This window comes from Emydura macquarii, unplaced genomic scaffold (assembly GCF_026122565.2).
Source record: "Emydura macquarii macquarii isolate MOO-44397 ecotype Brisbane River unplaced genomic scaffold, CSIRO-AGI_Emac_v2 contig_2321, whole genome shotgun sequence".
NCBI lineage: Eukaryota > Metazoa > Chordata > Testudines > Chelidae > Emydura > Emydura macquarii.
This window is the reverse complement of record NW_027132458.1, coordinates 3,640,464-3,657,792: the sequence shown is the minus strand read 5'-3', so window position 1 is coordinate 3,657,792 and position 17,329 is coordinate 3,640,464. Positions and strand designations below refer to the sequence as shown.

Sequence of the window (17,329 nt, the reverse complement as noted above, 5' to 3'; positions counted from 1 at the left end):
GATTGTAAATATTTAATTGCAGTTACACTTCATAATAATTTATAACAATGAGTTATACAATGAATGACCATTTATTAAAACATCTATAATTCATTTATAAGCATTTTATAAACATATCCTTAATATGGAGTGTGACCTTAATGTCTCCAATTTGCTGTGGAAGAAAGAGCAGAAGTATGAAAGATCTACTGAAATTAGTCACAATCACTCTACCCACTTTCTTTTTTAGTAGCCTATGTGCTGGTATACTTTGAAAGCTAAATACTTTTGTTATGATTCTTTTATTTATTAGTTGTACTGCAGTAGTGTCTAATGACTCCAATCAGGATTAGTGTCACATTGTTCCAGGTGCTATACAAACATGGAGGACAACACGGTTCCAGGCCTCTGAAGTATATAGTCTAAGGATCAGAGTCTGATACCTTTACTTGAGTTGAGTAGTAATTTTCTCCATGAGTAGCTCTATTGGAGTAAGGAGCTATTCAAAATAAGATTATCAGAATCCAACCCTATGAACCTTCAGATTCTGAATTCAACATGCTTCTCTGCTTTTGGGATTATTTTTAGAACAGCCTTATAAACTCAGGATTCTGAAGCATTTTCTGGTCTGAAAAAGCTAGTTCTTCCTTGTGTATATTCCTAAGATTTGTTTATTTCTTGTTAACATTTTTGTAAAAGAGCTTTTGAGGATTTCACTCTACCATTTTATTTCTTCATGATACTGGTAATTTTAGTGTACACACAAGTAAGCCAACTGCATCGCAGGCCTAAGCTTGCCTCTCAAGAAAAAAAAGACTAAACAAAAATGTACTCTAGCTATGTTTAAAGGTCATCATCAATGATGTGGCATTCTTTCACAATTTTCTAAATATTGTTTTCTGTCACATATTTATAGCACAGCTGCTTACTCGTAGACTTTAAGGCCAGAAGGTACCATTGTGCTCATTTAGTCTGACCGCCTGCACATTGCAGCCCACAGAACCTCACCCACCCACTCCTGTAATAACTCCATAACCTCTGGTTGAGTTACTGAAGACCTCAAATCATGATTTAAAGACTTCAAGTTACAGAGAATCCACCATTTACTCTAGTTCAAATCAGCAAGTGATCTGTATCCCATACTGCGGAGGAAGGTGAAAAACCTCCAGGGTCTCTGTCAATCTCACCTGGGAAAAAATTCCATTCTCATCCCAAATATGGCACTCAGTTAGACCCTGAGTATGTTGGCAAGATCCACCAGCCAGATACCTGGGAAAGCATTCTCTCTAGCAACTTAGAGCCCTCCCCATCTAGTGTCTCATCTCAAGTCACTGGAGATATTTGCTACTAGCAGTCGCAGATGGGCCACATGCCATTATAGGAAATCTCATCATACCACCCTCTCCATAAGCTTTTCAAGCTTAGTCTTGAAGCTAACTAGGTTTCTTTGCCCCCATTGCTCCCCTAAGGAGGCTGTTCCAGAACTTAACTCCTCTGATGGTTAGAAATCTTCATCTAATGTCAAGCCTAAACCTGTTGATGGCCAGTTTATATCCATTTGTTCTTGTGTCAACATTGGTGCTTAATCCAAATAACTCCTCTCCCTCCCTGGTATTTATCCCTTTGAGGTATTTATATAGAGCACTCATATCTGCCCTCAGGTGTCGTTTGGTTAGGCTAAATAAGTCAATCTCCTTGAGTGTCCTTTCATAAGGTAGGTTTTCCATTACTTTGATTGTCCTGGTCCTTTGCTGCACCTGTTCTAGTTTGAATTAATCTTTCTTAAACATGGGTGATCGGAATTTCACTCAGTATTCCAGATGAGGGCTCACCAGTGCCTTGTATAATGGCAACAACACATCACTATCTCTACTGAAAATACCTCGCCTGATGCATCCTAGGATTTCATTAGCCTTTTTCACGGCTACATCATCTTGGTGGCTCATAGTCATTGTATGGTCAACCAATACACCCAGAGCTTTCTCCTGTCACTTCTAAATGATATGTCCCCATCTTATAGGAAAAATTCTTCTTGTGAGTCTTTAAATTCATGACATTGCACTTTGCACTGTTAAATTTCATCCCATTTCTATTACTCCAGTTTTCAAGGTCATCCAGCTCTTATATGATATTCCAATTCTCCTCCATATTGGCAATACCTCCTAACTTTTGTCATCTGCAAATTTTATTAGCACGTTTCCACTTTTTGTGCTAAGATCTGAATGAAAATGTTAAATGATGAAAAATGACATTTGTTTTCCTATAAATATATTCCCCACCAATCCACATTTATACACATATTGGTTGTTGTTGCAGGGTTGCTTATAAATGTAGGACTGTTGACCCTGATTTTTTAGATCAAAAACAAATCAAACAAACCCAACAGCATTAGAACTTGTGCCCGGAATTTAAAAAAAAAAGTTATAAATATGACATAAAATAAAGCAGATAATGAATTAATTGACTTTTATAGTGCCTCTTTAATGGCAACGGTATAACAAAAAGTATAAGGATGGGTTAGCTATGCTGTCCTAGTCAAATCCCAGTGTGGTTAATTCTCATTCTGTTTTGCTAAGTTAACACTTTCAGCTGAATGCAGATTCTTTATCACTTCTTTTCCTAAAGTGTTGGATAGACTTGCTTTTCTCTGTCAGTCCTCAACTCAGGAATGCATCTTATTCAGAAAAATACTTAGGGACATGCCTAAGTTCCATTGAAATATATGGGAATTTAGCACATGCATAAAGTTCAGCTTATGTGAGTAGGGATGGACTCAGGGACTTCACTGGCTGTCACGGTCAACCTACAAAAGTGGTAGAAATATTTTTGGGCCAGATCCCGCAAGTTCTTTCACAGGCAAAACTCCCTCTGAGGCCAATGAGAGTTTTGTATGAAGCCAATGGAAGTTTTGTCTGTGTGTGCAAGATGGGCCTGTAGTTTGCCTAAGGATCCTCTGGGATGACAGGTGCTATATAAGGATCCAAATCTGCACTCCTTACACAGGCAAAACCCTCAATGAAATCAGTGGGAGTTATGCATGAAGACAATGGGGAGTTTGCCCACGTAATGCAGGACTAGAGTTTAAATACATTTCTTGATTTTTAAAATTTAGTAGTGTCATGTTTCCCTGGATTTGAAGGGCGTGTTACCCCAGAAGTTGAGCAAGCTAATTCCAACCATATTGTGTGCATTCAGCCACCATGAATTAATAAAATAGAACTCCATATAGCTAAAAGTTAATTTGAACAAGCAGGGCTTCTGGATGCAAGGTCAAGGCAGGCTTGCAGTTTCTGCTAATCGGAATGGGAGGAGGAGAGAAAAGAGTCAACAATTTGAAACTGAAAGAAAACAAGTAGATGGAGACCTTGAGTTTGGGATCTTTAATATAGAAGCTTATTATGAATAAGATTGTTAGGAATGTTTTGTTAAGAAGTAGCTTATTGAAGTTAGGAGAGGTGATGACCCAGTAGGAGTCACTATGATTTATGTGTTTTGTGAAAGTCAGTTATAAAAAGCTAGATAATAGAGTGTACTTTGGAGCAGTTTTCTGAAGCTATCTTGAGAGACTTTTTCCTGACATCTTACTCCCTGGCAGGGAAGCATCCAGCCATCGTTGACCTGCTGATAATTACTCAATACCATCTCAGATGCTAAGGAATTATTTTTGGATGTTCTAAACCTATTGCTTATGTCTCTGTGTTGCTTAAATCTAATAAATAGTAGCTTTAGAGAACAGCACACTTGCTGGTATTAATCTTCATCAGCCAGAAGCCATGTGTTCCCATTGATTTATTCTTGACACTGCCTGGAGTGAAACAGTTAAGTTACCACTGCTTTAGGTTCTGAAAACCCTGGGTTACAAGGACAAGGATTTGACAAATAATTTTAAGGCTAATTGTGTTTTTAGACTCATAGACTTTAAGGTCAGAAAGGACCAATATGATCATCTAGTCTGACCTCCTGCACAATGCAGGCCACAGAACCTCACCAATCCACTCCTGTAACAGATCCCTAACCTATGACAGAGTTATTGAAGTCCTCAAATCATGGTTTAAAGACTTCAAGGCACAGAGAATCCACCAGCAAGTGACTTGTGCCCCATGCTACAGAGGAAGGCAAAAAAAGATGTCTCTTTAATTTCTTTTAGCAGAAATTAACTTTTTTAATTAATTAATTTTTAAATAATGTCTCTAATTTCTTTTAGCAGAAATTTATAGTATAATTTGGGCATCCATGTTTAAAAAGTTGGGCCTTAGCCTTTATGATTGTCAGTTTTCTAACTTGTAAATAAGGATAATACTGCTTACTTCTCTACCTATAGCTCTGGTTATGTCAAATCCAGTAGGTTTTCCCTGAGGGCAAATATCACTGCTCCTATTTTGCCAACTTCTCCCTTTTCCAAGGATATTGAGGGGACATGGAAGTTAACATGGAGCTGGAGAGACTCAAAATCATTTTGCTATCTTGTCTCCCTCACCATCACCCAGGCCTCCTTGTTTGTCCTGTCCACCTCTTATGGTTTGTCTTTTGGACTGTGCCTTGCACAATGGAGTCCCAACCTGGTTGAGGCCTTTAGGCTCTATCACAGTATAAATGTTAAGTGATAATAATACTGTGTAAAGCAGGGGAAACTATGGGGAATGTCACAGGATGAACATTGTCTTCCTAGGTGGAAAATGGAGTCAGATACCCCAGATCAGGGTTATTTTTCAACAGTTTGTAAAGGCAGGGTCCCTGGGTTTCCCATTGACTAGCTACAAGACCTAAACCCTTCAGAAATTGTAACTCTTCAACTTGGCTCCTTGGACACCAGACTCCTGCATCTCTGCAATGATTAAAAACCTTTGGCTTCAAACCTCAGTTACAACACTGTCAAAGTGTGGGGATATCCTGCTATACCACAATGTTTTGCTGAATATTATGTCAGTGCCATGACAATCCCTGCATTATGAGCCTGATCCAGAGTCCATTGAAGTTAGTGTGTGTCTTTCCACTGACTTCAATGAGCTTTGGATCAGGCCCTACAGGACAAATATTCTCACTTTGAAATACAAAGCCTCACTTGGAAAGAATGAGTCCATCAAATCCTGAATGAAAACTGGTGTTATGTTTCCATTAGCTCGAACAATTTCCCCACATAAACATGGGCTAGAGGGTTACGTTTTGATGGAAGCAATTAAGTGGTAGGTGCTCAGTTTGGAGCATATGGCTACCTTCCTTTTATGGGCATTCAAAAACCCAGGTTAAAATCACATAGAGGGACATGCAGATTCTAGATGTTATTGTGACAATCTCAATAAGGTCCTAAAGGGCGTGTTCCTGCTTTGCATCTATTACCTGCTTCACTGCAGCATAAACACAGCAGGTATATTGGGCAAACCAGGTACATCATTCACAACTTCCACTGTGATTGTAATGAAACAAAAGATTCACAGGGGAACAATGCAGCATACATGTGGGATCGGAGGACCAACAGGGAAGAAGTTTAGTTTCTGTATTTCTGTAACTGCTCACGCACTGCTGGTTTAGGATTTAACTGTGAGAAGTTAGGGTTTTCTGTATCTGTCTCTCTGTCTTATGGTTTTCTATATTACCTAAGCACTGACATGTGCTACATTTAGTCACAAACTGACTCCCTGGGAGAATAGCCCATGACAAACTGGCATTCTGTAGTTTACACCCACTCCCCATCTTGTTATGATCAAAAGTCCAGGGCAAGTTGACAATGCAAGTTGACAATTTTCTACGCCTGAGTAATCATTCATAATTTAACATAATGCTTTATTGATTTAGCAGGTAATGATTACATTTGTAGAACTCCTGTTCCAATATAAATCAAATAAGCCAAAGAAAGAACTGTAATCACAGAGTGTGAAAAGTGTTAGAATTGATTTTGGATTTTTAAAAGGGGTGGAAAATTATTGTTTCTTTTAAAAGAAAAAACATTGGATGAAGGGCATGTCATTTAATAACTTCCTTGCTATTTTCACTTAGGAATTTTAAGTCTCTGGTTTGAATTTCTCTTTGTTTTCCTTTCTATCTGAGTTAAAAGGCCTGTTTAAATTGCCATCTGTACCATTTAAGGCCCTGATTCAGCACAGCAAGTAAGCACCTGTTTATAGCCCAATGAAATAATGGCTTAAGTGCTGTGGTGAACAGGAATGGATTGACGCACCAGTTTAAAATTAAGCATGTGTTTAAGTGCCGTGCTGAATCGATGAATCAGGGCCTAAGTCCTATGAGTTCTTTCTCGGTGTGATGAATTTCACTCTAAGACAGTAGTTTCCTTTTTCAAGTGCAGACAACACCTTAACAGAGAGATTGTGTGTTGACCACCTCCCTTTCCATTCATGACTGAGGATCACTTCCCACCATGCAGTGTGTTGTTTCCAGCCATCTTTAATGAAACAAGGAAGTAAGCCAGCACCACATGTTCACCAGCTCTTCCTACACTACCAGCAAGTGCCCATCTAGATCCTGATTTTCAGAGATGCCAATCACCTGCAATTTCCACTGAAGTCAGTTAGAGTTGTGAGCATTCAGCACCCCTGAAAAAACAGCCTTCTGCTGTACTCAGTGATGGGCAGGCCAACATGCCCAGGAATGAGAGTGAAGGGATGTGAGGTGCTATCTTAATTACCTGCATGATCTACCCAGATCTTAGGTCCCAGTGCCATCAAGCTGCTACAGCCAAAGAGTGGGTGGAGCCAAAATTCAGTACCTGACTTGTCCATATAACAGCATGACTATGCACTGCCTATTGTTCAAAGCTAAATTGCAAGATACCAATGTGTCTTTTAAAGCCGGTGCTGTGCATTTGCAAGTCACTTTTCAAATGTAAACATTTTCATTTATTTTGTTTTCACTTCCCCATCTCCAAATTATTAGAAATGATTCTGGCTTATGTTGTTTATTGAATGTCAATGTTTTCAAATCAAAGTAAAACAGGAATGCTTACCAGTCCAATGTCTATTTTTCTTTCTTTTTAAGGTTTTTTAAAAAAGGGTTTAGAGGCCTTTTTCTAGTCTGGAATGTATTCTTTTTAAATAACCTGAAATTTGGGCTTTAGGATGGAAACTCTGACACAACTATTGTGCATGGATGCACTCGGATCCTGCAAAAGGAAAAGGGAAGATAAAACAGAAGATTTACAGAGTTCCGTTTGGGTGAATCAGATCCACTTCCAGAGCTGCCCTTCTTGGTTTTCTGTGCCAACGAGGTTCCAAAGCGGAGGGTTTCATACACTGGGTCGACCTTATTGCCACAGGCTGGAACAGAAGAGGCAAAACACAGATAAACGTGTGACAGAAAGTACTCATCATCATATCTCCTTCACTTAGAGACATAACTGCCCATCCCTTCATGTTCGGGGAGACAAACACAAAAAATAAACAGGGTAGGCCCTGATCATGCAAGGTGCTCGATGAACATGCAGGGGTCCACCCACAGGGACCACCATGCAGGATCATGGCGTTATAATAGAAGAGGCTTTTGCTGTTAGTTTCTGCTTCCTCTCTGCTCCTATCAAGGTCCGTATACAAACACTTTGGTCCTCTCCTACGTCTCTTCCCTCCCAATGAGACCATTCTTTCCTGTGATTCCCAGTCTGTCCCTGATCCACCACTAGTTACAATGAGGCTGTCACTCCCACTGAAGTACTTCCACTCTCTCCTTGCTCCCAACCTTACTATTGACCGACCCTTCAAATCATCTTCCATTGCAACTAAAATCACCTCATCTGTGAGAAACTACATGATCTACTCCTGTTCCCACTGTCAGGTCCCATCCTCTCTCTTCTATGATATGTCTATGCTGCAATTGGGATGGCATATGTAGACATATCCAAACTACCTTTCATTGAGCCAGTTTGCCATCAGTAACAGTGTAGGCAGGGTGGCATGAGCTAGCTGCTCGAATTTGTACCTGGGGTCTCTAGGTGGGACTGTTTTGGTGCAGCTAACTTGTGTCACTGCCCGGAACGATGCAGCTTCCCTGCTATTTTTAGCAAGCCAGCTGGGGAATGCCTGTGTGTGCTGCAACTGCATCACCTGATTACTGTGTAGACCTACCTTTAGGCCACCAATCTTGCTAGTAGACTCCTTTTCTCTGCTTTCCTGATCCCTCCCACTCACACACACTATAACTGGTTCTTACTTCCTTTGCAAGAATGAGCCTTATCTCATCATCCATAAAACTGTGATCTTTGTTTTGAATGGAAGATATTTATAATATATAAAGGGTATGTCAAAGGACAGTGATCATTAGCAGTTCATGAAGTAAACTGGATCTTCTCATAAGAGCTTAGCTCTACTTGTGTCATTCTGGGTATTTGAGGAACTAGCTGAAGCAATCTTGGAACCATAACCAATTATCTTCAAGAACACATGGAGAAAGAATTAGGTTCCAAACGACCAGAGAAAGGGAAACCATGCTACATATTTTAAAAAGGGGAACAAAGGGGACCTGGAGAATTATAGACTAGTCAGCCTAACTTCAATACTTAGAAAGATACTGGAACAAATGATTAAATAATCAATTTGTAAACACCTAGAGGATAATAGGATTAAGTAATAGCCAACATGGATTTGTCAAGAACAAATCATGCAAAACCAACCTAATTTCCTTTTTTGACAGGGTTACTGGCCTAGTGGATAAGGGGAAAGCAGTAGACATGATATAACAATTTTAGTAAGGCTTTTGACACGGTGCCATATAACAGTCTCATAAACAAACTAGGAAATGCAATCTAGATGAATGTACTATAACGTGGGTGCACAACTGGTTGAAAGACCATACTCAAAGAGTCATCATCAGTGGTTCACTGTCAAACTAAGAGGGTGGACCATAGAGGTCAGTCCTGGGTCTGGCACATTCAATATTTTCATTAATGGATAATGAAGTGGTGAGTATGCTTATAAAATTTGCAGAACACCTCATGCTGGGAGGGATTGCAAGTACTTTGGAGGACAGAATGATAATTCAAAAGGATCTTGATAAATTGGAAAATTGATCTGAAATCAACAGGATGAAATTCAATAAATATAAGTGTAAAGTACTACACTTAGGAAGGAAAAAGCAAATGCACAACTACAAAATTGGGAATAACTGGCTGGGTAGTAGTACTGGAGTAAAGGATCTGGGGTTATAGTGGATCAAATGAAATATGAGCCAACAGTATAATACATGAGAAAAAGGCAAATATCATTCTTGGATGTATTAAGAGGAGTGTTGTACTAAGACATGGGGGGTACTTGCTCCACACTATTCAGCACTGGTGAGGCCTCAGCTGGAATACTGTATCCAATTCTGAACACAACACTTTAAGAAAAATCTGGAAAACCTGGAGAGAATTCAGAGGAGAACAATAAAAATTATAAAAGGTTTATAAAACCTGAACTATGAGGAAAAGTTAAAAAACCAGGCATGTTTTGTTTTGGGAAAAGAAGATTGAGGGAGAACCTGATAACAGTCTTCAAATATGTTAAAGGCTGTTATAAAGAGGACTGTGATCAATTGTTCCTCACGTCCACTGAAGGTAGGACAAGAAGTAATGGGCTTAATCTGCAGCTAGGGAGGTTTAGGTTAGGTATTAGGAAAAGCTTTCTAACTGTAAGCACTGAAACAGGGAGGTTGTGGAATCCCCATCATTGGAGGTTTTTGAGAACAAGTTGAAGGGATGGTCTTGGTCCCACCTCAGAGCAGGGGGATGGACTGCATGACTTTTTGAGGGCCCTTCCAGTCCTACATAGCTATCATTTTATGAGAAATGAGCACTTCTCCTGAATCTTAAAACAACAAAGTTTCACTTGAATAAAGAGAAAAATGATGTAAAGCTAATGAATACGTGACTCCAGTCCTACACTGAGAACCACAGGAGATGGCCTCTGTCCCGAAACAGAGCCCCAGTTAAGTCGATAAGGTCTGTCCACACAGTTCTTAATGTAGGATCAGGGCCTTATATTCACCTAGCACTGTTCATCCGAAAGCACATCCAAGAACTGTGGAGCTGATTTTCTATCACTGGCAATTTTAAAACCAAGACTTGATGTTTTTCTAAAAGATATGGTCTAGTTCAAAAAGGAATTATTTGGAGGAAGTTCTGTGGCCTGCGTTACAAAGGAGGTCAGACTAAATGATCACAATAATCCCTTCTGGCCTTGGAATCTCTGAATGTATGTTCTCACTACATTGGTGTAAATCAAGGTAATTCAGTTAAAGTCTATAAATTTACAGTGGTGTGACTGAGACCAGATTCAGGCTCTACATAACACACAGCATCACGGAAAGGCAGCCTCCTCCAGGGTGGAGGGTAGTAACCAGCTAACCTACAGCACAACAGGAGGGAGGTAAAAGATACTAGGATCTTTAATGTCGCAAAGAGCAAGACAAACCTTATTTTTTACAGAACAGCTGCTCAGAATATTCTGAACAGAAACAATTATCATATTAAAAGGGTCTTTTTTTGAAAATGGAAATTTACACAGTCATTTAATTTTTAAAAAAAAATGTTTTGATGGAAACTACAGGCAAAAATATTAGCTCATTGGCTGTTCTCAGACACATTCTTTCATGTTAGTCATTTTGCTTTGTTTTTAGTTTTTGCATTGACCGTTTGGAATGTTTAACTTAATCACATGAAGGAAGTTTTTCAAAATTGAATTTTTTTTTTTGTTAGTTAAAAATTTTCATTTTCAGAATCTGGTGTAACAGAGCAAAATCTGGGCCCAAGTATCTGAAGAAATAATAAATAAATCAGTAAAAATCAAAAAAGAAAAGAAAGGAAGGTGGAAAAAGAGAGAAAGGAAGTAATTAATTCAAGATCCTGACCAGACCAGTGTTCAGCAGAGCTCACTGTTATTTTAACGTATAACTCTTGTGGTGCTTCTTCCCAAATCAGGCCTGCCTAGCAGCAGTGCACAGAGTCCTCCCACTCTGAGCACAGGAATTGGTTTGATCAACATCATTATGGCTTTGAACCATATAATATTGAAAATAAAAATAAATACATGCATTTCAGTTACAACGCTGTATTTTCGAAGGACTACTTTTCTGAGATGGTGGAAGAATACCTGGCTCCTCGGCAAGGAGCTGAAGTGCCACTGAGAACAAACATCACTTCTGAGAGCAAAACCAGGTTTCTCTTGGGCTGTGCTAGATTGAAAGGAAATTCAATTAAAACTCACCAATAGGCATCACTTCTTTGATGCAGCCAAACTGTTCATGAATGAGTAGTGGGGAACTGTAGTAACGCCGAAACCCCTTTGGCTAGAGAGAGAAAACAAGCAACGTGTGTCACTGACATGATGGATGTAGCGTCACAGAACATCAGAAATAATCTCAGCTCTTCTGCTAGCGGCATAACCCTAATTTCTCTCAAAAAAAAGTGTGGGGAGCAGGAACATACTATCTGTTACAGAGCAGTCCTTTACCTCCTTCACGGCAGGGTGCAGAGAACAGAGATTTATTTTTTTGCTTACTGGAAACATCTTATTTCTGTTTCTTAACATTTTCTGGAAGAAGGACCCTCATTTTGAAACCCTATTTTACCTTTAACCTTATACAAACTTAGCATTAAGAAGTTTAAATTAATTACAGCAAAAATGTTGGATCATAAAACAGGTTTCCAAATATTCTAAACTAAGGAAACTATTGCCACACTATTTACAATTTCTGGAATTGCTGATGTTCTTGTGGCTCTCTGGTGGGGGGTCTTTATCCCACATTGGTGTGTCCCACTTCAGGAGCCGTGGCAGACAGAGATACATGTCCCCAAATATGGCTTTAAGGGTGAATCATGTTTCCTTGTACAAAGCCAGGGTAAATGGGCTTTGCTCAGCAGTTCTCTCCAGGAATCCTCTTTACAGGATGCAAAGCTGCTCCACAGCCTGTACTACAACCCATGGAGTAACCTTCATGGTAGCTCACTCCTTCCTTTCCCATGCGGGAGTATTCCGCCAGTCAATGTATATAGTTATGGATGTATTGGCAATGACTCCACTCTGCCCTGCCCTAACATCAGATCCCTGTGCTGCCATGTACAGAGCCCATGAGAGCACAGTCTGCAGTGCACAAAGAGGATAACCTCTCCCTTTGGCTCCTATTTAGTTAGAGGTCAAAGGAGCAGAAGTTGGGCCTATGTAACAAAAGATTTCAAACAAAACAATCAGATAGCCCTCAAAAGTTCTTCCTAGAGAGATACAGTATAACTGCCAAAGCCACGCCTTTTTCTTAGCACAGTTAACAAAATATTTCATTCATTATGAACTCAGTATTTACCATATCTTGGGATCATACACTTTTCAATCTAAGGCCAAGGATTCAGAAATTCACTAGCCTGGAATATGGTTATGGCCACACACATAGTTATCACTAGTTATAGCTTGTATTAGACTATCTTGTATTTCTGCAGTAACTTACGCTACACACAGGCTCAAGTCACAATAAGAAATGCGGAAGCCTCATGGTTTGGTGACTCCATTATAACAGTGGCATTTTCCAAATTGCCAGTGAAGAAATGTTTAGGGAGAATGTGTATATCTACGATATCCAGATGGGTAAAGTTATAGAGAGTTAATCCTGCTGCTATTGTGCTTCCATGTAAGGACACAAACTGAAACAGAATGATGGGGTTCACAGTTGTGATGCCTGTGGGGAAACTGATGCTAGTGACTTACAGCTTTACTTTCTCAACTACAAGCCAAATTCTGAGTTCCTGTAGGCCTGTCAAACTCCTAACTTAAAATGGAGTTGCGTGTGCCTGCTTCTGACAGTTCTAAACTTGGCCTTTTTTCGTTTGCTCCTGTATAAAAACTAAACCACTACCAACACAGCTTTAGCTAGCAATGCATATAATGACAGGACCCCCTCTTCTGAAGTCTAAAACAATTAATGTGAACTAAATATTCAGCTTACACCAGACAGGCAATTAAATTCTTCAGTACTCATCTATCCTTAAGAGCTTAGTATTCTGCACTAGAAAGCCCCAGGCTGTGACTATGATTCTGGTTTAAACACATTATGTTTTACCTCATATGTAACTTCCATTAATATTAATAGAAACTACTGTACACACACATAGGGAGAGAGCAGGCCCTGCAAGACTATGGGTGGATTTCCTGGCCCCTTTGAAATCAACGACAAAACTTCAGAGGGGGGTTTCAACCTATTTGTTCCTAGCTTATGTCTGTTCTAAAGCTTTGATTTTCTTTTTTATCCTGCAAAACTAATGTGTGTGAAATATTTGCAACAAAACTCAAAATGTCTGAAATGTGAGCAGTTGCACGTTGGATTGCAAATTCATAATTGGTCTGATTTTCACAGTATAACGGGCCTTCTTCTTTTCACTAAGAATGAATGAAATACAGGAACAGAAGAACATTGTAACTGCCAGACTGGATCAGACCCAGGGTCCAGCGAGGCCAGTATTCCCTGTCTACAACAGTAGCCAGTAGAAGATGCTTCGGAGGAAGGTGCAAGATCCCTGCAATAGGAAGATGTGGGGTAATTCCCCCCCCCCCTTATTAAATTTCATCCTGATCACTAATAGTTAGTGATTATCTTAAGACTTATCTGAAGAATGAGGTTTATCATCCTTGTAAAGTATTTATTGGTTTTTACGACTAAATTATTGTTTTCATAAAATTTTGAGGTCAGAAACCAGTCAAATGAAATTTCCAGGATGTTTACTAACAGATTTTCAACAACTTGAACCAGCCCTAACTGTAACAATTTTATTAATTCTTTGCAGAGATCTATACCATATGGCAAATACCACTTCAATTAAAAAAATAACTAACATTTAGATTACTTTGACCCATGTGTGACCATAAACCCACACCCATACAACAGAAAAGAAACTGTATTAGTTTTCTCAGCCTCTTGAGTCATAATTGCCATTTTCTAAATGAAAGGAGCTAACGCACCAATTGGCTACATTCAGGAGGTAACAGCAACAGTGCAGCATTTACAGAGCTAATGGATCAAATGTGAGCCATGTAGCATTCTGTTCAATTTTTACCGAGCAGCTTGCTTACCAGTTTGCCCATGCAACGCTGTTGTCCAATACTGTCTGTGCACTTGTGGTGGATGCTCATCTTACAAGCCTTACAGCGCAGTCCATGTTTAGCATTTGTCCCTGTCAAATGCACAGAGATAATTTAGGTAAACAAAATCAATAGTTTCCATGCATTTAACAAGTGACCTAAATGCATCAAAGAGAAGGTCAGTTTCAGTTGGTATTTGTAGGTATTGGTAATAGCCTTTTTCTCCATCCTTATATGTGTACAAACTCCCTTTGGCTTTTTTAAGTTTCTCCTGTTTAGGATATTCTCTCTCGGGCTTCTCCCTGTTTTCCAGGATAATACTGACCTCGGTTATGTCAGAGACTGAACTGGATTATTCTTTGGTTTACCATGATTCCTCTCAATGCCCATAAATGCCATCACACTGGCCAAGTCCAGGGACCTGATGCCCAGACCTAAGAGCAGTGAGGGACTGTGAGCCCCAGGCTATGGGGCCACTACACAGAGGCTGCGTTAGCCTATTGGCTGAAGTCAGGCTTTTGTGTCCCAAATGTGCCTCCAAAGAAGTGGCTGGATGGTTGTTTAGAGGATTCATGAACGGATGGATCCTATGACCTGTCCCGGTCAGAACCCAGGGCACCTTGCCAGGCCCCCACTTGTCTCTGCATGCTGAAGCAAGAAGTTACCTCCTTGTGTCTTTCTGCAGTAGCCGGGTACATTTGCTAGTCTCCTGGGGAAGGCAGAGATTTTTCTCTCCATGTGTCTCCTGAGATGCAAGAGTCCCCAAAGGGATGTGGAGGTGATGAGGCCATGGCCCTGACCCGCCTGTGCACTGCACAGCTGTGCCTCCTGGCACTGAGTATGCAGCACCCCTGAAGGAGCAGAGCAGCAGACACACACTGTTTGCATGCAGGGGAACTCCAGGGGAAATTTTGCCTTCCTGGGACAAGGCTGGGTTCAGTTCTGCATGTCCTGCAACATGGAGCAGTGTCTAAGGACACAAATAAGCCCACTAGCTGCAGGGCAGGAAATGTCACTCTTGTGCGTATATCCACACACGATCATAAACTGTACTTGAGAATTTAAATTCGAATCAACAGGATCATTTTTAGGAACGTGTAGAAAAGCTGCAAAATTTTTCTCTGGGCTGAAACGTTGCTTTTCTGGGCCCATGCAGATAATTTTTTTTAATGGAATGAATACACTGAACTCCTGTTCATTGTTATCTACTCCGATACACAGAACTGTTGCGTGCAAGATTTAGATTCATTTGCAGCCAGAGCACAGCAGAAAAGCTCTGAGCTCTTCACATAGTAAGGGAAGTATTAGAGCCTAATGGAGGGCTATAAATGGGAATTAATGGATAAAGCAGTAACAGAGAAAACTGGATATTTAGATTGGATTTTCAAAAACTCATAAGGGAGTTGAGTTGCTAACTTACAAGTCAATAGAAGTTGGTTACTTAACACCCTTAGGTGCTTTAGAAATTCTCACCCCCTAAATGGAACATAAGGGCACATTTCTTCCAGAGAAACAAATGCCCACAGAATTATTTAGAAGGTGTTTGTATGAGTTAGCAGGATCTTCACTCTGAAAAGAGTAAAGAGGCCTAAACATATTAAAAAGAAATTTGTCATAGGCATCTCAGATAAAGAACTTTTCCATAAACTGCAGTTAAGTCTTTGACCTCCCAGTTATAACAGCAGTGAGATGAGCTATATCATCAGGCTCGTAAAGATTAAAATCCTTGGTCACAAAGCCTTTCAAAATGTTTTAATTTGTAATAATTACCTGGCGAGATTAGTAGTATTATTCAGTGGGTTAGGAAATGTTTCGGCATTTGAAAGCATGTGTGTAGAGATTGGTTATTTGGCTAGCTAACCTGGTGTACAAGCTGCTGTAATAAAACCTGAGTGACACTGATTTCCATTGGCTAGATGACTTAACCCAGTGATGTACTACTGCTGAAGGAAGTACTTCAGGAAAGGATGTCACTAAGCCCTGGTCTACACTTACCTGGAGATTCAGCGGCAGTCCACGGGAGTTACGCAAACTATGCAGAGTAGCTTGCGTAACTCCCGTTGACTGCTGTGCTTCCCTTCTGCACACCATCTTCACTGCACTGCGCCGATGGGAAGTGTGTTGAAGGGGTGGTTTTACTCAGTCAACTTCCTACACTGACCACTCAATCGATCCAGAAAGATCGATCTGGCAGCGGCGACTTTGCCGCCGTCAGTATAGACATACTAAGGAGATGATAAAATATTAGCCTCTCCAGAAGTTGCTTTCAGGGTCAGCCTTTTCTCAAATGTCAGGTGTCAAGATGGTGATCCTGGGTACCAGATATAACCACAGGGAGGTCTGGGAATTTTATGGAGCTTCTGAGTGTTCAGATGGTGCCAGCTATTTCAATACTGGTCACTTCTTAATATTAGGGACCAAATTCTGCCCTGGACTACATACTATGTCTCCATTGGAGTTGAATAAGGCTGAAGTGAATGGGACTGGTGTGAATCAGGGTAGAATTAGGTTCAGTGTAAGCAATAATGTCTGACAGGGAGGGCATTTTCTGGCATTTGGAGACTGACTGGAGAAGCTGAGGGCTGCAATTAACCCAAGCGGTTATAAACTGCTGGGTAATGCCCAATCCTGAAGTCATTCTTTTTGCCACATAGGAAAAAAAAAATCCTTTTTTCCTGAGTAGCAGTTTTTGTTTATGTGACTATGAATATTTTTTATTTACACATCAGGCCAATGTCAATTACACATGTACAAACCAATTTCGACTTCCAGCTTGTGTTACTGAGAACAGAATTTTCTAGAAGTGAATGAATGGATTAATCAATAGGAAAACAGGACTTCACCCTCATTTGTCTATTAGATTTATCAGGTGGAATAAAAATTCTGAAAATGACAAGCTACTGCACTTGCAAGGAATAACTAAAATACATACTTGGTGACAGTGTCTACACTGGGTCTAATTCTCCTTTCCCTTATTCTGGTTTTATACCAGTGTAACTCTACTTACTGCTGATTTTCACCAACCTGACAAGAGAATCAGCCCCTTATAGTCTTTATTTTTCATTCGGGTTTCTCTGCTTTTCGAGTCATTTTAATATTAATGTTTATTCAAATGTTGATTTCTTAAATGTTTTCTGATGATAAAACACTCTTAATAAAATATGTGATATCTTAGACATCTATTGCTCTTGTATATAATTATACACCCAAACAATGTGCTAGATACATACATTGAATACACTTCTTTTCAAAACCAGAAGCATTTTCTCTTCTGGAACAGACATCTGTGAGGATGGGCTGCAATCAAC

General features: G+C 39.9%; 1 protein-coding gene across 1 annotated transcript in view; it reads right to left on the bottom strand.

The window, feature by feature from the left end:
* STAC (SH3 and cysteine rich domain) overlaps positions 1-17,329 on the bottom strand; it is a 100,551-nt gene that overhangs the window by 20,531 nt on the left and 62,691 nt on the right. The window contains exons 3-5 of the mRNA XM_067560845.1: positions 14,013-14,113; positions 11,163-11,244; positions 7,132-7,247 (exon numbers count right to left, since the gene is read on the bottom strand). Coding sequence (XP_067416946.1) covers positions 7,132-7,247; positions 11,163-11,244; positions 14,013-14,113 — 299 coding nt within the window. The remainder of the gene's footprint in view (positions 1-7,131; positions 7,248-11,162; positions 11,245-14,012; positions 14,114-17,329) is intronic.